The following is a 23,239-nucleotide window of genomic DNA, read 5'->3' on the forward strand; positions in this document are numbered from 1 at the left end:
TTATGTTGAGAGACCACTCTTGAGGTAATAAAATGGACCTGCTCAGTGTGTGTGCTATCATGTTGGACTTCCTCGGAATTTGCGTCACTATTAGAAAGCGGTAGGTTGTTGTCACCCTTTGCCACAGTCTTGAGTGCTTCTCGACACAAGGATAAGACCTGGTTCCCCCTTGTTTGTTTATTTACCAGACTATCGACACATCTGTCTAAATCGCAATTGCACCAAAAGGGAGAGCGTTCAGAAAGGCCTGCAAAACTAAGAGCACTGCTGTCATCTCTAGGACATTGATATGCAAATTGGTCTCTTCGGGGGACCAAGTGCCATGGACTGCCTTCCTCAGGAAGTGCCACCCCCCACTGTATCTGAGATGCGTCCATGTTAACTATTTGGCCTTGGGCTGAGGGAGAATGAAAGGAGAGTCTTGTAGAACCTGATCTGATCAAGTCCACCACCTGAGGTATCTCTTGCATGCTTGAGTGATACTCACTTGAAATTACATTAATTGATAAAGAATTGATCATTGTTTTGCTAGCATCCACTGAAGAATTCTCATATGAAATCTTGCCAGGGGAGACTAAAATTATAGCAGCTGACATTGACCCCAAGAATTGACTGGGCTGAAATTTTTGCACTGTGAAGAATTTTCGTGAGCTGAAATGTTAATTGTACTCTTGCTAGAGGAAGTGAAGATGTTACTGATAAGGTGTTGAAAACCGCTCCTATAACTTCCAGTATTTGAGATTGTTCTAACTGAGATTATTGCAATTCCTAGAAGGAGGCAAGTTTGGAGTACCTGATCTCTTGCTCTTATGAGTAGATGCCTGGTCTGGGCAGTGATGAACCAGCCATCTACATATGGAAATACCTGGAATCCCTGCAGTCTCAAGTGAGCTGCTACCACTGCCATGCATTGGTGAACACTGGGGACTATGGTGAAACCAAAGGGCAGGGCTTTGAAATGGTAATGATTGACTCCCAGCTGGAAGACCAAGTACATTCTGTGACTGCCAGCTGGAAGACTAAGTACATTCTGGAATGCCTGTTCATTTTTGTGTTAGTACGTGTCTTGAAGGTCTGTCGAGCCCATCCAGCCGTCCTTGCCCAAAAAGGGTAAAATGGATTGAACCATAACCATCTGAAACTTTGTGTCTTGAACTGATTTTTTCAAGTTGCTGAAATCCAAAATTGGTCCCCAGTCTTCTGATTTCTTTGGCACTAAAAGAATCTTGAGTAAGTTCCAGATTCTTGGAGAGACCTCTTGGATGACTTTTTTTTTTTTTTTTTTTTTTGATTGGGTGAAACATCAGGAAATTTTTGTTGAGGATGGAGGTGGAAGGAAAAACTGTGGAAATGATCCTCTGCACCCCGGTGTCTGGAGATATTTAACCAGGCACTCGGGTGCAGGTATAAACTACTCCTGATTGCCTCCAGAGGGGGACAGTTGGGCCTCCTTTCAGGTACGCTGGTAACTTTTGTCACAGAAGGAATAGCTAGACCCTTGGTTTTGCAAGCCACCTCTGCCATGTGGGTGGTGTCTCCCATTGGAGTTTCCCTTCTTCTTCTTCTGGGAGAACTGTCTCCATGTGGATCTTGGAAAAGACCCTGGGATTTCTTGAGTCACATTTTTCCTTCCTCCTTGTTGGTTCCTAGAAAAGGTTCTTTGAGGAGTCGAAAAATCTATTCCCACAGCAGAGAGTGTCTTTCCATCTTTTTCACATCTAGAGAGCGTGTCCTTTACTTTGGGGCCAAATAAAGTTGTTCAGTCAAAGGGATCATTGACAAAAGAGGACTTGAAGGGCTCTGCAAAGTCAAACAAGCATATCCAGGCATGCCTCCTAATATCTGAATCTGCTGCCTTTGAGGTGCCCTCAGGTGCATGAGAGAGAAGCCTCATGGACGAGTTAGAATTGGACTTTAGGATCACCAGCTGTGAGCCCACAGAAGCCTGAGTCTCAGCAGTAATGATTCCTGAAAGAGTTTGACAGTTCCTTAACCTCCAGGAATACCGATTCTTCTGTTGAATGGTTTTGTGAGGACGAACCACGTCTTTGTTTCAGGATTTCTGGGACGTCTCAATCTTTTGGATCCTTCCCCTTCATTGAAATAAGTATCCTCTGTGCTAGATTTGTGGAGAATCCCAGTGCCTCCTTTTGTACTTTCTCTTCTGAGGTACCTCTTCGGTGGGATGTTCTGGAGAAGTATCGGAAGAGATGGTGATATCCTGCTGGGTAATCTGAAGAGTTTGGACTGGCTGTCCTTGTGGGGTTGAATTTTGAGGCTCAAGGTGCAAAGACATGAGATCCTGAAGGAAGATATGAAGTGGGAGAAACCATCCATCCTGCTGAAACAGCAGAATGCCCCAGGGAGAAAAAAGTTGATGGAGCCGAGAAGACATGCTTCCACCCCATCGACTCCATCTGCCCCGAAGGCATTTCACCAGAGGCAGAGGTGAAAGCCGAGCTGTCCAATGCAGAGGCTCTGAGGGCAGAGATGGCTGCAACAACTTTGGAGTCAACACCACCATCTGGGATCCAGCAGGGACACTATTGCTCTGAGATTCATCCAGATCTGAACTTGCCGGAGTGCTCAGATAAGACTTCGGAGCTGGGGTTAACAGTATCCTCAGATCTGAGACCGACTGCTTCAGCAGACTCAGATCCAGGGACTCCAAAGTGATGGGTCAGATTGGAAAAAGAGCCAACAATGAAGGGTATTGCGAGACAAAGCTTCCTGACCTGAAGGGGTAGGAGCTGGAAGTACACTCATCTGAATTTGCACCGAGAGGAATCACCTCATCATCCTATCCACATCAGCTTTGGTCAGACTCCGGGAAGAAGAAGAGAAAGCTAAGGAAGGAGAATTCGGGTGACATTTCTCCAGAAAAGGAGATGGTAACCTGTATGGCACAGAGTCAATGGTAGGTGAATAACAGGTCTGAGGAAGAGTTGTTAGATCTGAAGTAGTCTGATCTGACAAAATTTTCTGATAAGTCAGCTTCGAAGCAGAAGTCTTCAGATCCGTCTACAGTTCCTTACGTGAATGTTCCATTGAAGATGGAGCAGAGGAACCAGATGGCACCGAGGACATATTGAAGACTCCTTATGTTTTGATTTGGAGGTTTGAACCCCAGAAATTGCTTCAGAAAAGTAGTAAGCAATAATCCCTTTAAAGTAAGATTGTTTTTTCAGTCAGCAAGTGCATGAGGGTTAAAATTCTGACAAATGGAGCAATCTACCTTTAAGTGTACAGATCGTCTGAAATAGGCAGCTTATGGCCGCATTTTTTTACAATTTTTAAATCTTAAAGGACCTTTCTGTGATATTTTATTAAAGGTAAAACTAGCAAAAAAGATTTTTTTTTAACTAGAACAGAAGGATAACGGAGGAAAAAGAAAACTTACCAAGTATGGTACTGAGAAATACGCAGTTGTGTAAAAATCAGTAACACAGCTGCAAAAGGGAAGAAATATATACCAACGATGGTAAACTAGAATATGCTATCTATAGAAAAAAAGAGTTAGAGAAAAGGCCTAAGAAAAATTCACTTAACTGACTGAAAACTTGACAGCTATCTATGAACACATCTATTTCGCAAAAGCGGCAAATGAGATCTGGGGTGTGTTAGGGGTTGGTGCATTGTAGGTAGAGAGGAGGTTTAAAAGCTTTTGGGTTACCATGAGCTGTAGTAATGTCCGGGTCTGATCCCTGAACCCAGTAGTTGAGGAAAGAATGAAAATTGATGATATCAGATCAATTTCTTCAAAAATCTTTCTTAGGGCAGGGTAGTATGGATATGGATCTGAACTTGGGTATTTTTTGAATATGTTTTAATACGGCTTATTTCTGTTGACCAGGCATTGTGTTAGTAGTGAGGCAAAGGTTTATTGTTGGGGGTTAGAAGTGGTAAGATTAGTTGTGTGATATACATAATGTTTTCAGAAAATATATAGGGTTATGTTTGCATGAAGTGATGGCAATAGTCTTTCATTGGATTTATATTTTTAGATCAGCCTATGATGCAGTTAACTAGATTAGAGTTATTTAGATGAGTGTTTGAAAGAATTTTGCATTGCCCGGAAGTCTGTTTTGTGTCTTCTGGTTGTTTTCTTGGAAGGTTTGATAGGGTGATAAATTTATCCTTGTTTTGGGGAGAAGAAATGTGTTTCCATTTTTGGTAGAGTCAGTCCCATAGCTTGTAAAGGAAATTGAGTTCTTTAGTTGGCCACTGTTTGTGATTGTTCTTGAATAATCTGGTGATTTTAGAAAAGGGTTTCTCTAAGTTACAGTAAAGTTTCTGTTAGGAAAGAAATGGTTGTATTGGAGTCACTGTTATATAGAAGAGGCTGTCAGTTTATTTTTGATCTTGTTTTACTGCTGTAATTTTGTTTCGTGTTGAAAGGCACTTAATTGAAGGGGGATGGAGATTATTATGGATGATGTGATGTAATGATCACTGATGGTGGTATTATGGATGATGTGATGTAATGATCACTGACGGTGGTATTATGGATGATGTGATGTAATGATCACTGATGTGATGTAATGATCACCGATGGTGGCATTATGGGTGATGTGATGTAATGATCACTGATGGCATTATAGATGATGTGATGTAATGATCACTGATGTGATGTAATGATCGCTGATGGTATTATGGGTGATGTGATGTAATGATCACTGATGGTGGTATTATGGATGATGTGATGTAATGATCACTGATGGTGGTATTATGGATGATGTGATGTAATGATCACTGACAGTGGTATTATGGATGATGTGATGTAATGATCACTGATGGTATTATGGGTGATGTGATGTAATGATCACTTATGGTGGTATTATGGATGATGTGATGTAATGATCACTGATGGTATTATGGGTGATGTGATGTAATGATCACTGATGGTGCTATTATGGATGATGTGATGTAATGATCACTGACAGTGGTATTATGGATGATGTGATGTAATGATCACTGACGGTGGTGGTATGGATGATGTGATGTAATGATCACTGATGGTATTATGGATGATGTGATGTAATGATCACTGATGTGATGTAATGATCACTGACGGTGGTATTATGGATGATGTGATGTAATGATCACTGACGGTGGTATTATGGATGATGTGATGTAATGATCGCTGATGGTGGTATTATGGGTGATGTGATGTAATGATCACTGATGGTGGTATTATGGATGATGTGATGTAATGATCACTGACAGTGGTATTATGGATGATGTGATGTAATGATCACTGACGGTGGTATTATGGGTGATGTGATGTAATGATCACTGATGGTATTATGGATGATGTGATGTAATGATCACTGATGGTGGTATTATGGATGATGTGATGTAATGATCACTGACGGTGGTATTATGGATGATGTGATGTAATGATCACTGATGGTGTTATGGGTGATGTGATGTAATGATCACTGATGGTGGTAGTATGGATGATGTGATGTAATGATCACTGATGGTGCTATTATGGATGATGTGATGTAATGATCACTGACAGTGGTATTATGGATGATGTGATGTAATGATCACTGATGGTGGTGGTATGGGTGATGTGATGTAATGATCACTGATGGTGGTATTATGGATGATGTGATGTAATGATCACTGATGTGATGTAATGATCACTGACGGTGGTATTAGGGATGATGTGATGTAATGATCACTGACTGTGGTATTATGGATGATGTGATGTAATGATCACTGATGGTGGTGGTATGGGTGATGTGATGTAATGATCACTGATGGTGGTATTATGGATGATGTGATGTAATGATCACTGATGTTTATTTTATATGGTATGTCAGTTATTAGGTCTAGAAGGTTTGTAAGTACTAGATCTAAAATGGGTCTGGTGGCTTCAGTAATTGTGTTATACCTTTGTCAGGTAGGAATTCCGCGGCTTTGGAGTTGGAGGATTTGAACAAGTCTAGGGTGTAAAGTATGTGAGGATTATTATATCTTTATTGGTATTTGTATATGGTAGCATTTCATTTAGAAGTTTGAATTTTATAAGTTACAGGGTGGGGGTATGTAGGCAGTAACTTTTAAGTAGTTCATTCCTCTTGTCAATCTGTAGTTTTAGTATTTGCCAGTTTGGATTGTGATAATTGTACCTAATACAGTACCTTTAATGTTTTTCTAGGAAAAAAAAAGGATATTACTTCCTGCTTTGGTACCTGGTGTGGTGTTAACATGCTTGCTGTACCCATAAAAGTGGTGGCATAAGTTGGGCTCATTTGCTGTTACTCATGGCTTGGTTAATCCTAAAGTATCAGGGCTCCGGGTTTGTAGGAATGAGTCAAGGAGTGATTTCTGTGCAGTCGTATCATTCTTCCCTTTTATACATGTATGATTTCTGGGAGGTTTTTCTTTCCAACTGAATTGTGATTGGTAAAGGGATGTTTAACTACTGCCTCTTAGCCCTGGCAATACCTGAAAGGAGTTTGTTGGGGCTAGCATATCATCCCAGTTAACAAAGCTAAAGTAAAGTAAAATGCTTCTGTTCAGGTGAGAACAGATTCCTAGTCTGTTCTTGCATCTGTTGTCCACTGTTCCTCATTTCCCCGGTCACTTCTTTTTGTACCCTCTTTACTAGTGCAATTATGTTCTCTGCCTGCTGAATACAGTAGTCCTGCAGCTTGACTTCGCTTTTTTACATGGATAAAATAACCGGTGTTCCTGTATTTTTTCTTTGTGGATACAGCCTGACATTTTATTGGCTTTGGTTACATCTTTCTCAATTTGTTTTTGGTGGTTCATTTCTACTGTTACTACCACCCATAGGTCGTTTTCCTTAATTATGGTTTCTTGGGTCAGTCTTCCTAGATGGTGTTCAACTTTGGGGTTATTAAAGCCCAGGAGAATTACTTTAAACATCTTTACCATATGCGTCTGTTACTACTTCTCTGCCCACTATGCTAGTATCTTCAATAGCCTTTTGAACGCTTAACTGCTATCTTTCACTGTCCCTTCTGTTGTAACGTCTTTCACAAATAAGTTTCTTATGTTCTTACTGACATATTGGGTGTTTTCTAAAATGCTGGAAAGTGCTGGCCCCACGATGACTCTTGTGGAATCCCCATGACGACTCTTGTGGAATCCCCATGACGACTCTTGTGGAATCCTCATGACGACTCTTGTGGAATCCCCATGACGACTCCTGTGGAATCCCAGCAACCACTCCTCTTTCCTTTGATATAGATCACAATGATTGCTTCTTGCCACACAGCCGCTGTCTACTGATTTAGTCAACTTTTCTACTATTACAAGTCCCTTCCATTTGCATAACAGTCTCCCTTGTGGCATTGAATTGAATGCTATACTGACGTCAGGGCGTAGCCTTGACCACCTTTCCTTTATAAGGTTTTAGCATAAACAAGTTGTAACCTTGGATCATGTTGGACTGATGAAACTTCTTTTCCAAAAATCCAGAGTAGTTCTTATTTTGTAGGTGCTAGCTTGCTGGGATGTCAGTTTCTATCTCAATATTTTCTCCATCACTTTCTCTGCTACTGATGTCAGTCGTATGGGCTGCCCTATTCAGTTGCAACTCTTCTACCCTTGTAAAGTGGCACTACCATTGCATCCCTCTGTAACCTTAGTAAATTTTTTTGAGAATGTGTTTTCATAGTTTTGTGGCTATGTTGTCAGGACCTTGTACCTTCTTTTTCTTTAGCTGCTTGAATTTTCTTTTTGTGGCTTCTGTCATGTTGCTGTCAGATATCCTCCTTGTTTCCCCATTTGTTTCTCCTTAGTTGGGTTCTTCCTCGCTTTTTTTCTTGAATATGGAGCCAGAGTCTTCAATGCAAATTTCTTTTTTTTTTTTTTTTTTTTACAACTTTTATTAACAGTCAACCTTGAACCTGCAGTAACAAGACAGAAATAACGATCAACAGTAGAAACATAGAACAATGAAGTGTAAAACATTTACAAGGATACATCTTTTACTCAAGACTCTGGGAGGTGTGGAAAGCCCTGAACTATGAGAAATAAGTTTTTCATCAAAACTGGAAGAAAACGCTTTTATTTCAGTTCTGTGCACATACAGCCACACCCAGTGATGTAACTCCTAACACTCCACATGCAGCCACACCCAGTGGTGTAACACCCAACACTGCACATACAGCCACACCCAGTGTTGTAACACCTAACACTGCACATACAGCCACACCCAGTGTTTTAACACCTAACACTGCACATACAGCCACACCCAGTGCTGTAACACCTAACACTGCACATACAGTCACACCCAGTGGAGACTCAACTACAAAGCCCATAAGACAAACCAGTACACTATCAAGGACTCTTGTCATAGGGGACTCCATTGTACGACATACTGATGCCTCACTCACCAGACTGAACAAGGACAAAATAATCTGTTTGCAGTCAGGGGCCAGGATCCGCCAAGTTACACATGCACCCAAGTCACTGCATCACAGATACCAGTATGATTCCCTCATAGGTTCATAGGTGTGTACTAGGCCAACAGCCCTGGAGCCTTTACAAACCTAGCCCATAGAAGTGCCCTGCCTCTATCAAGTAGAGCCACTGGAGTGATCCCTGGGGTGAACTTTCTATTTCCCATCTACTCATCAAGATTCCTCTTGAAAAGAGCCAGTGAGGTGCTCTTCTTCACATGTATGGGAAGTCCATTCCAGAGCATGGGCAGTCTCTGGCTTATGAACCTGTCCCTCCAGCATGACCTGTTGATTGTGGTAATGAGGTTGAGGTCCCTGGAGCGTGTGGTGCAGAGGGATTGAGATTTCTTTAGGTGTAACATTTCTAACCGGGTTGGGTCAGACATGGCTTTGTAAGTCAAGCAGAGATTGCCTCTTAATAGACGATATGAGATGGAGAAAAGCTGGAGTTTTTAGAGTCTGTCCATGTAGGACATGTGTTTAAGGCCTAGAATCCTCTTCGTGAGTACTTTTGTGGCCTTTCCAGCTGTTGCAGGTGTTTAGTGAGATACATGCCAAATGGGGCATTATACTCTATGATTAGTTTAATGAGGGAAGAGTAGAGAGAGAAGATCCTGGTTGCAAAACCCTTGGTAATGAGATGTGCCACATAGAAGGTCTTTCTGACGACAGTGGCAGTGTGGTGGTCAAAGGAGAGGGTGCTGTCATCCTGTGTCCCCAGATCTCTTATAACGCCTTCAGTGGGCTACCATCAATGTGGTAATTAGTGGGAAATTATTTTTTCCCAAAGGGAATGACAATGCATTTTTTGGCATTAAGCTTAAGGCCATGGTTTCGACACCAGTCATAGTCGATGTAGGTGTAAATGACCTGAGGTTAACCTACCTAGACTGTATGAAGAAATGCATTATGGAGCTCTCAAGACTGTGTGTCACAGGATGTTATGTGCCTAGCATTGAGCAACATTCTATCTTCACCAGGCATGATGTCACAATGCAAACAGAAGATGATTGACTTTAATAATTGGCTAAGTTTGTATCATTCTGGGGGTATACAGTATTGGTCAGAGTGGGAGGATGTGGTTTACAAACCATGCTGCTTTGCAAGGATGGTCTGCACTTATACCCTCTGCCTTTTGAATATTAGCTGAAACATTAACCTCTCCCATAGAGCCTTTTTTTAAGGCAATGCCAAATTGACAAACTTTCCAACATAGCAAAATCTACCCAAGGAAATCTGAAGGTGTTACTGGTTAGTGCCAGGAGTCTAAACAAAAAGTTCCACTCCGTCCAAGCTCTCCTCACCTTGGGGAATTTGGACATCTGTGTAGTTATCGAGACATGATTTAAAGCCGCTGCGTATCCCAGCAGTGGCATGTTTCAATGCCTTCCACACATTTAGGCCACCAACTGCACAGACAAGGAGTTAAGTTGGAGGTGTCTCGATCTACATCAGTAACATGCATACCTCTTGGTTGATTAAACAGGGTGACACACTGGGGTTCCTTCATGTTCAGATTACCGTAGGCCAGTCCCATACCATATCCTAGCAAGCTAAATGTCACCCTCTGTGTCCCATGAAACCCGTAGCTCATTTTTAGCCCTGTTGGAGACTCTCCTCATTTAACCAAATGCCATACTCATGGGGACTTCAATTATCCCTCTATAAGCTGAAAATCCTGCATGACACCAAGTTTACAGGTGCAGAGATCCCTGGACTTTGTAAACATAAACACCCTGGACCAGTTAGTGTAAATGCCTACTAGCTACAAACATATTGGACCTGGTACTCACAAATATGGGAGAACGCTGCACCACCCCCCAGTGTTGTATCATTTCTAGTAAGGTCAGACCACAAAGCACTCTCCTTCAAAATAAGAATCAATTCTCTAACCCCAGTTTTTGCAGTAATCTTTCTTATGAGAATTTTTGAAGTCTGAATCGAACGTTCCTAAGGTAGGTATTTGCCCTCTTGTTCTTAAGTACATTACCTCTGAAATTTTTTGAATTCATAGCAAGTCTCCTCTGCACCTCCTCAGGTGATAATAACTTTAGCTCAACCTCTACTCATATTAATCGCATTTCATTCTATTTTACTGTGTTGTGTCGGTGTGACTAGGATGGATAGGATTAGGAATCAGTGTATTAGAGGGTCAGCTCATGTTGGACAGTTTGGAGACAAAGCAAGAGAGACGAGATTGCTTTGGTTTGGACATGTGCTGAGGAGGGATGATGGGTATATTGGGAAAAAGATGCTAAGGATGGAGCTGCCAGGTAAGAGGAAAAGAGGAAGGCCTAAGATAAGGTTTATGGACGTGGTGATAGAGGACATGCAGGCGGTTGGTGTGACAGAGCAAGATGCAGAGGATAGGAGGAAATGGAAAGAGATGATGATGATGATTCTATTTTACTGTGTTAGCATTTTTTATTTATTATTTATTTATTTTATTTGCTGTTGGTTAACCAGGATAGTCCATTGGGCCAAAATAACCCTTTTTCAATGGAGTCCTGGGGAGAAAAGCTCCAACACAGATTACACAAAGATTGCAGAGATTTACATTTCAAACATAAAACATAACATTACAAGACATAACAAAGTACTGAGATTAGTCACAAAAGTTTAAAAAACGAAATTATATATAATTTTTTTTTTTTTTTTTGAAAGCATTATTCTAGTAGGATAAGGAAGTGAGTAGATAGATGCAGAAGGCTTTCAGGATGATAGATGATATTAAGAAATTGATTACTAGCTTCAATAAAGAATGTATGAGATGGAAGACTGTAGAAAGTGATTATGTGGGGCGGGAGCAGGAGCATTCCCATGTGGATGTTAGGTGGGAGTGGAGTGATTTTTTAAAGGTAGGGAGGCTAGTGATGGTACGAATGGAGGAAGGGAGGGAGTTCCATAGGCGTGCTAGGGAAAAGGACAGGAGGTTTTGTCCTGGGGGACGGAGGGGTCTGTAGACTTCTATTAGGTTTTGATTTGTTGATCTGAGAAGTCTTTGTGTGTGGTGCATTTTAAAGGTAGTGGACAGGGAGGGACAGAGGGATGGCTGGAAAATGAGTTTGTGTGCATAGGTGAGCTGTGTATAGGAGAGGTAGTTGAGAAGTTCAAGCCAATTTAGTTTGTGGAGTGGTGCACAGTGATGGGTTGAAGATTTGTTGCTAGTGGTGAATCTGGCTATTTTATTATAACAAGAGGACAGTTTTGTTTTAAGAGATGATTGCAGATTTGTTAAAATAGGGGCACCATAGAGAAGGGAGGGTAAGAGAAAAGTGGTAGAGAGAGAGAGCTTGGTAGCTGGTGAGAGGTATCGCTTGTGGCGGTAGAGCAGGCCAAGTTTTTGGTGTTTTTTTTAATGTTTAGTAGTAGATGGGAGTCGAATTTAAGCTGGTCATCAATTTGTACTCCTAGTAGTTTGGTTTCAGATAACAGTTCAAGAGGTGTGTTGTTTTGACTGGTGATTGAGAATAGTTGTCTATCAAATTTATTGGTTTTAGAAAAGGTAAATATCACTAGTTTTGATTTGGCTGCATTTAAGTGCAAGATGGTTGTCTTTCATCCACTGTTCTGTAGTGGAGAAGGCATCCTGAGTCAGCTTTAGGAGAGTTGGGATGGAAGAGGCAGCACAGATGATTGTGGAATCATCTGCATATTGTATGATGTTAGCATAAGGGATAGAGTGGAAATAATCATTAATAAATATATTAAAGAGGAGGGGGCCGAATATGGAACCTTGTGGGACACCTGTGGGGGTGTTTAGGAAGGAGGAGGTGGCATTTTTTCACTTGACAGCATGTTGCCTGTTTGAGAGATAGCTGGTGAACCAATTGAGAGTTGAGGGTGATAGGTTTAGCTTAGAAAGTTTAGTAAGTAGTAGGTTATGGAAGATAGTGTCAAAGGCCTTGGAGAGATCGAGTAGGATGGTAGATACAGTGAGACCTGTATCTCTAGCTTTATTCACAGTTTCAAGGAATGATAGGAGGGCTATCATAGTGCTATGATTAGGTCGGAAACTGTGTTGAGTAGGAGTTAGTAGGTTGTTGTCTAATAAATGGGGAAGGAGTTGAAGATGGATACATTTCTCTAGAACTTTTGAAATAGGAGAGAGGATGGCGATGGGCCGGAAGTTGGTAATGTTTTTTCATGTTCTTGACAAGCCTGGTGGTGTTGATCTTTTATTGGCACCAGCAACAGGATTGAACACTGTACTCCAGACGTGACCTGACCAGATGCCAGTAGAATGGTAATTTAATCAGTCTGTTCCTCTAAAGATATAGCCCTGTTGCATGCTGGCCTTGGCTACAACTTTCTCTGATTGCACCCAGTGGTGTTTTAATATCTTTCACCTGATACGTGCTTGTTAAGGTCACTATCCCCTGTTGGTATTCCATTTGTAGATTATTGGACAGGTGATGTGATTTTGCAATGTCTCAGCCCACTCTGCCAGTCCCATGAGGTCCTGTTAAGGCAATGTTCCCCTTTCTTCACTTTCCTTGTTAAGTTGTTGTCATCTGCAGACAAGTTACACCACTTCTTGGTGCCTCTCATAATATCTGATTTAGTAATAGCAAAGAGCACTGGTCTTAGTATCAAACCTTGTGGAACTCCACTAATTATGCTTCTTCTCCTTTGATATGGCTTCCTTAACTGCTGTTCTTTGTTTCCTCACTAATCCACGTAGACCAGACTGGATTAATTCCAGGTCAGTTTACATTTAGCCATCTTGTAAAGGCAGTCCTGGTACTTGAGAAGGCAAACCAGGAGAGAAGAGGTAGATGTAGAAATTATGTCTGACGTTAACTGCGGGTTCCTTTTGGAACTGTGGATAAGATGTGGCTTCTTAACTAGATTAATAAATCTTTTTCACAGAGCTGGGAAATAATTCACAATCAGTCAGTATCAAAGTTAGTTCATCTTTATCTTCTCAAGTCACAGTATACGAATGTAGAAAACAGGGGTGCTACTTTGTCCCCTTTTGGTCTCCATTTATTTGGATCACCTCGCCAGAAAATTACACACTGTGTTGCACAGATGTTTTTCCATCGGAGATACGTCAGTAATGTTATGCTGATAATTTATTGGTCTGTTTATATAACCTGGATGTTCACAACTCCTAACGTTATTTGAAGCACCTGAGGCCTTTGGAAGTATTTCTGGTAACAGGGTAAGTCAAATTAAAACAGAGTAATGTAGAAAGGGGCAGTTTGGGATGCTAAACTTCCGAACGTTGGGTAAAGAAGTACTTGCACAACTAAACTTCTTAAAGCTGGACATCTCATAAAAACATATTGAAGGAGTTGATGTTATAACTGTAACACCCTAGATGTCGCTTGTGCACATTGTCTTACAAATATGATTATTTTTAATCAATTTTCAAACAATATTGTTTTAACAAAGTGTTTTAATGTCTTCATTTTTTTCTCATCTCACAGCAAATCTGGCCTTATTACTCTTAATACACTAGTGTAAGACTAGTGCTTAACAGTGGTGAGGGATGCATATGTGTGTTTTTCATGTTAGAATGGTACTCGCCAACCCTATCTGTAAGATCTCTGAGCATAATTGTGACTATCCATGCAGTACATGCAGGTTGAATTCCATTAGTTATATATACATTCTAACTGAAGTCTCTTGAAGAATTGTGTACCTCATGACATGCAAGTCACTGTGGCTGACTTGTTAAAATTTTAAGGTAAGTACTCTACATGTAACATTCCTCCCTTTTTAAACCTTTTATACACAAGCACAAGTTCCATTCATTGGATTCAATGCCCATCTGATGAAAGATGTTTGGCTGTGTTATGATTCATCAAATGCACAAGTGACCTAAATGAATGCACAGCTGATGTAAAGGGGCCTAATTTTGCACCGTGTGTGGTTGTGGTACAGCAGGGATTGGGAGTGCGCCATTTTCCTACCGTTGTGAGATTTTGGAGTTGGAATGTATAAAGCTTCGGGGGTGTTGAGAAGCTTGCCCCTGTGCAAAAATAGTTTTATAAGTATTAGTTTGGTGTTTTGTTGGTTATGTTTATGTAGTGTTGGGGGGGGGGGGTTAGTGAGTGGAGTGCACTTGGTTTGCAAGGATGTTGACTGAATGTGCTTGTTTTGGAATATATGTAGTAGTTTTTTTTTCTTTTAATCGCATGTGCGGCATTATTTCCATTGATAATGCAACAAGTACACACACAGTACACATATTTATCAATCTATATTTATAGATATATAGAGATGTATATGTGTGTGTGACTTATGCCCACATGTATGTGTAATTTATGACACCCCCTTATCGGGTTTCATAACCCTTAGATATTTTTCTTCTAACAATATTTTCTCCTTCAAAGGAAAGTTGAGATAGGTTTTACCACTCTTAATAGCGCCACTAAGTTTACTTTCAACTACAATTTCAAAATTTCTTAACTGCGGTTGGAGGGGTAGGTTAAAAGTACTTTTCTTTTTTGGAAAGTGGTCCTGTGTTGTCCCTGGATTGCCACCTGAAAACATTGATTTCAGGGTTTTTTTTTTCCTTTAAAAACAATTTTAAGTATATCAAGGATCTACTAACATCACTCCTCTTACTAGGAATAAAATTATATATAATATTCCTCTGCATTTATGTAAAGCAATTTTTACATTACATATTCTTAAATATTTGTAAGAGATTGTACATTGAAGTTTGTTTTTATGGAAATCTATTTGATATTTTTTTATTCCTTTTCTTGGGAATATTTTTTAAATGGGGGTAGTGATGATTAAATGGTGTACATGCATTTGGTTGAATGTATAGTGTACGATCGGCAATAAGTCCGAATAATAATGTTGAATAATGTAATCTTGAGCAGAAAAAATGTTGAAAGCAAATATGCGTGATGTCGAATTCGATATTTTCAAAATTGGCGCACATCTAAATTTGTCAGCAGTTGTTCAACTTGAGATAAGTGGTCTTTCCAACACTGTCGTGCAGCAAGCAAAGCTGTAGACACACCCGTGTTCACTAATACACTTCTCAAGATTTTGCTTTTTACTCCACTGTGGTGTGATCTCGAAGTTGGTATATTTAAGTAGGGGGGTGTGAGGGGCAAAGCCCCCCACTTTATGTTGTAGTATTTTTCTCCTTTTTGGTACAGCGATGCCTTCACTTTTACCTTTACTCAGTATAAGTTTACTTTTCTCTGCAGTTAGTAACCTATGTGTGATGAGCAGTGCACATTACATTTATTGTATGAGACTGCCGTTAATATCACATTTCAAACTTCCAGCGTGATTTGTGCGATTGTACAGTGTCATTCGGCTTCATTGCAATTCGCAACAGCTGCATTCGACAACATGAGATCAAGCAGCACTCCTTTTCGACCATTATGTGCAGTGGTAGCGTTGTTGCCTCACAACAAGAGGTTCTCCCGTTCGATTCGCGGCTGGAGTGCGGGGAGTGCCTTCTGTGTGGAGTCTGCATGTCCTCCCTGCAGTTGGGTGGCATTCGAAAGACATGCGTAAATGGGCATGCCTTCGTTGAAGGTTGGACGTCGAGCTGGCGCCTCGGCGTTCGTGAAAATCTACTGTCAATCATTAGCAGACTGGAGTTCTGCTGTGGCGACCCCTAACTGGGAAAAGCCGAAAGACAAACAACAACTTATGCCTGTCAACCAAATGGATGTATACCTGATTAAATACCACTAGATGGCATGTTTGTGTGTGGACAAATGAATAATACTATTTATTGTTGCATTTATTTTTATGATGTAGGATAATACTTTTATTATTGATAGGCATGTTTTTAACAAATAATGTACATATTTACATTTTATATTTAAGTAAGTTAAAAGCATACATAATTTATTTTTGAGGTTTTAGAATTCTCATTTCAGATGTAATTGTGATCTTGTATTTTTCATAACAGTTAGGGAAACAATCAGAAGTATAGAAAATGTCACCAATCAATCAGAATTAAGACTAATAACTACAAATTATACTAATACTTTTAAAATTCGTAAAGTGATTAATAAATATTGGTACCTTTTAAAAAACTATGTATTTTTATGATCAATGCTTGAATGATTTTTGTCATTTTGGTTTTCATTGTTGGAAAAATATAAAATACTTATGTTATAAGAAAGATATATTTAGTAAAGGATAAATAATTTAGTTTATGGTAGTACATACTGTGGAAACGGTGTCTACTGTAAAGTTGTATTGAAAACCAAATCATTTACATCAGTTAATACATCTAAAGTGTTTTCAGTTTAGAAGTGTGATTACATGCATCACCGAATGGGTCATTTGTATGGCTGTTTGTCAGTGTGGAGCTTTCTGTGTTGGACAGACCTCAAGACCATTTAAAGAATTGCAGTGCATCTGAGTGATTTGAATTGTAAACGCATTCAAAGTTCTCTAAAACACCAAGTTGAACAGACTCCTGTGCACTTTATATTTGTGGATATTGACACTGCTGTATGTGATTGGCTATCTATTCAATCGAAACATACAATTTTGGATCAAACAGAAAAGTTGTGGAAGATTAATTTGGGTACTATGTACAAACCTGGACTCAATTAATATTTGTAAATTACAGACATTTAGATATATGTTATGCAATATGAACTTTGTGTATGGTGAAAATAGATGTGTATCTCTTTATATAGAATGTACGTATAAAAGTGGGGAAGTGGTTTGAATGTAAGTGTTATTGGTATTTAAAAATGTAAGTTATTTTTGGATATGTTGTGTTTATGAGAGTGATTGCTCTAACTTATTGGGAAAATAAGTTGTGTGTGGTGCTGGTGTAGGTGGTCACTAAACATTTAGTGCTCTTAATATGAGCAAATGTGTACTGTATTGTTATATTTATGTATTGTGTGTGTGTGTGTTTTATATTTATATATATATATATATATATATATATATATATATATATATATGTGTGTGTGTGTGAACATGGTAATATAGTCCTTGACATCAGAAGCATTTTAAGGATGGTGTGCAGGTGTACAAGTCAAAAAAGAATTGCTCAATGCAATTGGAGGAGAGTTGGGCCAGAAATGTTATTAACTTAAATCATTTTTATTTTGACTGTGCCATTATTTGGTTGTTAATCTGATGAATTAACTGACCAGTGCATATGCTTGTCGGCTATTATGTGGACCCTTGGGGTGAATTGCATTATTTTGTCAGTTTTCACCACTAGATGCCATTGAGGTATAACTAAGGTCTGGACAAGGGACAGTCTCAGAGGGGATTTTGTAGGTGTGGTCACTGCATCCACTCCCTTTCTTCCCATCAGACATGACTTCATAAAAAGTTTTACCTGATCACTGATTAGGCAGCTTAATTTTTCCAAACTGTTTCTGGTGAGAATACACAGGAAGTTATATAGTACATATGCAACTTAACTTACAAAATGCTTCATTTTTGTATGACATTGCAGGCATGTTTTGTTTCTTGCCAAGTGCTGCTGTCTGATTTTCATGTAATACAGAAGCATGATACGATACTATTTTGTTTTTCAGTTCTCCCGATCTGTATCCCACATGTCTCTCTCTGCCATGTATTTATCCCTCTGAGGTGCTACTCCAGAAACTGACTGAAGAAAACCACTGCCCCTCTTATTTGTCTCGCTGCCCTTCTCTTCAGTACGCAGCTGAATGCAAAGGGAAAGCCATAGTGGATTTTTTCCATTGCAGTGTTGCTGAGGTAATGTATGATACCAGTAGTAATATTAATTATGATGGTTGTCTAGGGTAAAATGGTTTTGTTCTACATTGCTAGAACATTATTGGATGTTCATAATGAGTGTTACATTCTGTGCTGCTCTGAATCCACTGCCGAGAAAGCAAAGCTTATTTATTACTTCACTTTTCTTTCACAGTTAGCACTTACAGTTGCTCTGTAAATTTTCATGTGTGTTGTGTAACAGTATTATTAGATGTCCTTCCATATCACAGTTGCAGTATTCTTTACAATAGGGATCCCCTGGCAAGGACAGCCCAAAGTCCAGCAAGCATACCAAAGCCTTTACGTTGTAATGGGTACACTATACATTACAGGTATGCTCCCCATGCACGGTATAGGGTGTAAAGGTGATATCTGGATGTACCATCCTCAGAACTTTTTTGCCACCAGTCCAAACACCATCTTTGATCTAAATGCTTGTTCATCTGCTGGTTACCTAGCCGATTCAGATGAGTGCTTCATTAACGTTTTTATTTGGCTTTGGTGGGTTGTTGGTTTCATGTCATCCAAAAAGGGGAAATGCCAGTGTGGGAGACAGAGTCCCCATAAAGACCACCAGAAGCAGTGTTTATTTTGCTTAGGTTTTTCTCATGACCATACATCTTGTGCTATTTGTCAGGCTTTCATGCCTAAGACATTGTGTAATTGGCTATCTTCCCTAGCTGTTTATCTAGAGAACCAGTGTCTTGAGCTTCTTGCCAAAGACACCATGGAAGGACCTTCTTGGCCTGAGGGGCAGCAGTCTACGAAGAAGGTGGCCAAGAAGGCTAGGTCTGATTCTTCTGCTATGCCGCCTCCACCAGACATCTCTCTTAAGACTAGTGAAATCTTGGAGGACCATCCGGTCTCTTTGTTGGAGTTCTCTGCCACAACTTCTTTGGAAGCTGGCATGGATCTGGCTTCCTGCACATCCATGGAGGCCTCACAAACGTCTGCTTTGGATGTACAGGGATAACTGACGCTGATTATTTCCAAAGGGCCTAGGGGTGTGGCAGTTTTACTGAGGGAAGAAATTCCAAATAAACTTATTGAGTGTCATCAGGGGTCTGAGCCTCCTAAAATCTATAAGGCTAACGTCCCCTTAAAAAAAAAAAGCAGAAAACCAAGCATATTTCTCTTGCCCCTAAAGACCCTCAGAGTGAATGGCAAAACTTTACTTAGGTTTTGTTTAATGCTCTTATGGCTTTTGACGCACCCTCAGGGGGTTTCTGTTCTTGCTCCATCTTGGTCTTCTAGCCCTCTTAAAAGGCTAGGGAACAGGATTCCTCAGGTTAGGATGTAGATTCTGATGAGGAATCCATGACTCATTCTTTCCAGATTTCTTCTCCCTTAGAATATGATTCTGAGGAAGAGGATTCTGTTAGTTCTGAGTCTCCTTTTGAGGAGATTTGCTTTTTTTTCAAAGATGTTTTTATTTGTTTTCCAATAAAATGAAGAAAAAAATGTAAATTTACATTTACAATTTGAAAAATGATATATGGTAAAGTATATACAAAATGTACAAAGGCCTCAAACAATATATTAGAGAATAGCAAGTTATATACACATATAAAGAAGGATATACAAGATTCAACAATCCAAACTTCCAAATTAATTAGTTGATTGAAAGTACATCTGAATTCATTATCTTAATAAGAGATAAAACCTTCTTCCAGGGATTTAGTCCATTTTTTGGGAAAAATTCATAATTCTTTAGCTTGTATTTCTGTTGATGCTACTTTATCCAACAGAATCATTAAGTCTTCAAAAGTTGAAATGGAAGGTGATTTCCATTTTCTCATAATACATTTTCTGGCAACTTGACCAAAGAAGATATTTATTTATTATTATTATTCAATATGATATAATCATTTACATTAAAAAAATTAAAGATTTTGATAAAATAAAAGAATCGCTGAAAATAGCTTGAAGAAATTTAGCAATATCTTCCCAAAATTTCCTTATGTGAGAGCATTCATAAAAAATATCATACCAATCAGCTTTACAAACTATTTAACATCTCCCAACATTTTACTTCCTTAGAGAGATTAAATTTAGCAATTTTATTAGGAGTGTAAAATGCTCTTTATAAACATTTCCAGGAAAAGATCTTCCAGACCTGCAAATTAGAAGTTAATTTAATAGAAAGTAAAAGATTAGCTTTATTTTCAGATGTTAGAGACAACGTAAAATCATTGGTAATAAAATCCCAAAATTTCTGATTAGGAGTAGATTTGTAATTAATAAGAACTCTATAAAGTTTTGAGGTTAAATTTTTCCTTGTATAAGAGTTATAAATTTGGACAAAGTAATAAAAGAAAATGTTTCTATTGTTCTGCATAAATCTTGAGTGAATGGAATTAAGCTATTAAGAGCTAATCAATCTGATTTCTGTAAATTAAAAGTTTTAATTAAATTATGTGCATCTAGAGTAACTAAATTTGTTGTGCAATGATACCAACAAGTACATTTTTTTCCCTTACCAATTACTAAGAATATCCATACTAATATCATTGAAGACCTTTTTTTGTAATTTTGAAAGGAAATAGTAACTGTATCCACAATTTAATATTGATATTATTAACAAAACTTCTAAAAGTATTATAAATAGAGTTTATATAATTTAGGTTAGTGAATTTCGTAATATTATATTGTAAGTTAATACAAAGTGCATACCAAAGCTTATTACGTAGATCATTAAATTGTAATTTTTTTATTAATTTATTTTCATTTAGTATAATGACTGCCTGTAGAGATTTCCAAGCTGAAGAGAAGTTTGGATTAATCCAGTTTAAAATTATTTTGAAATTAGAAGCTTTAATATACTATTCTAAATCTGGGAAATGTATTCCTGCTAGCTCCCATGGTCTAAAATAATTTGATAAAGCTATTCTATTTTTTTGGGTGCCATAAGAATTTTAAAATAAAGCAATATAATTTATTTTAGGTAACAAAATCATTTTAATTGTAATCTGTCTTCAAAATGTAAATGTAAAGTATTTCATTTCTCTGTAAGATCTTTTAATCTTTGTACAATGTTATTATAATTAGTATTTAAAGTTAAATCAAGATTTCACATATTTCAACTCCTAGATATTTTAAAGAAGGGACCCATTTCCCAATTATTTCATTTGTAATCAATTTAATGTTATCATTTTTTTATTATTTAAAAATGTGTTTAGATTTAGAACTGCTAATTTTTAATCCAGAGATACAATAATTTTTTTAATTAACAAATCTAATTCTTGTAAGGACTCTTCTGAATTTTTTAAAGTAAGTAGAATATCATCAGCAAATAACATTATCTTAGAATCAAATTGATTATTTATATTAAATCCTTTAATTTTATGATTAGATTGGATTGTCAAGGAGAAAGGTTCTATTGCTAGAGCAAATAAGATTGGGGACATTGGGCATCCTTGTTTAGTACCTTTAGTTATTTCAACAGATTCAGACACAAATGGACCTAATTTTATGTAGGCTAAATTATTGTTGTAAATATGTTTTATAAAATAAATAAATTGAATAGGAACTTTTATAGTTCAAGAATTTTTAAGAGAAAATTCCAATTTAGTGAATCAAATGCTTTCTCAATATCAAGGGTAATTATGAGAGCTTCTTGGTTTTCTCTATTTAAAATATCTGTGGTAGTTATAATTCTTTGTATATTATCTTGAGTATGTCTATTATATATAAATCCCGTTTGATCTTCAGTGATAAGATGCGTTAGTGATTTCTTGAATCTATTACCTAAAATAGACATTAGGATTTTGTAATCATTATTAATCTGAGAAATTGGTCTATATGAACTGCACAAATGAGAATCTTTATTTTCTTTTAGTATAGGGGTAATTAATGAATATTTCCATGAAGGTGGAATTATACCTTGTAAATATGACTCATTTAGAGCCTTATGTAAAACTGATATAGCAGAGTGTGGTAGAAGCCTATAAATCGCATTAATAGTACCATCTATTCCTGGTGATTTATTGCTTTTACTTTCTTTAATTTTTTTCATTAATTTCTTTTAAGGAAATTCTTTTCTGAATGATGTATATTAAGTTTTCTGGTCAGCTTTTTATTTTAGAAAGGTCCAGATCCTTATATGAAACTTTATATTGATATTTTTTGTTTTTGTATTGTTCTGAAAAGTGAAATCTAAAGGCATCCAAGACATCCCCTATATCAGAAACTTTTATTGTTTCTTCCTTCATGAAACACACACTCAATGTTATTTTCAATAGAGTGTCTTTTAATTCTCAGTGCTAGATTACGCATGTACTTTGGAGAAACTGATAAATAATTTAATTTTAGTTTTTCTAATTATTGTAAAGTATTGTATTTTTGTTTCTAGATCTTGAGATATAAAAATGTTATCAATTCTAGTATGAGTCTTGTATCTTAAAATCGCAATGAGAAGAATCCAGTGAGTTATTATTTTTAAGATAAAATTGATCAAATAGCTGTAAATTATCTATCCATTTTTTTTAATTCTTCCCTATAGAGGTAATACGAAAAGATTTTTTAGTAGAAGCTTCTGAATCTTTGAATAAACAGTTAAAGTCCCCTCCTTGGATCAGGCTACCCTTAGAATTTTTAATTATAAGTTCTAAGTGTTTTTTATTGTTATTACTCCAATACCAGGAAACTAATAAGCATTAACTAATGTCCAAATCCTATTACTATATTTTATTATTATAATTGATAGAAGACCTTCTTTATCTTCATTATTATAGATAATTTGAGGAGAGATAATGTCTTTCTTCCATAATGTTAATACTCCTCTAGTTTTTTGACATACGAAGAGTTGGATATTCTTAAGTATTCATTTTGGATTCTAAATAAAACTTTCATTAATTTTAAAATGAGTTTCTTGTAGAAAAATGACTTGTGCTTTATTTAATTTCAAGTATTTTAATAAGTTAGATCTTTTCACTGGGTTATTTAAACCATTAACATTTAGAGAAAGAAAATTTAATTCTGTCTTATTTACTCAAAGGTTTGGAATTTTGAAATGATATGCTAACAAATACTTGTATTATTTAAATCCTGCATATCCTTCTTGAGAAAGCTATATTTTGAAAATAAAT

General features: G+C 37.7%; 1 protein-coding gene across 1 annotated transcript in view; it reads left to right on the forward strand.

The window, feature by feature from the left end:
* The window catches only part of NISCH (nischarin), a 1,490,316-nt gene that overhangs the window by 1,311,930 nt on the left and 155,147 nt on the right, over positions 1-23,239 (forward strand). The window contains exon 17 of the mRNA XM_044078886.1: positions 17,948-18,131. Coding sequence (XP_043934821.1) covers positions 17,948-18,131 — 184 coding nt within the window. The remainder of the gene's footprint in view (positions 1-17,947; positions 18,132-23,239) is intronic.

This window comes from Protopterus annectens, chromosome 7.part1, assembly GCF_019279795.1.
Source record: "Protopterus annectens isolate FY-2018-M chromosome 7.part1, PAN1.0, whole genome shotgun sequence".
Lineage (NCBI taxonomy): Eukaryota > Metazoa > Chordata > Ceratodontiformes > Protopteridae > Protopterus > Protopterus annectens.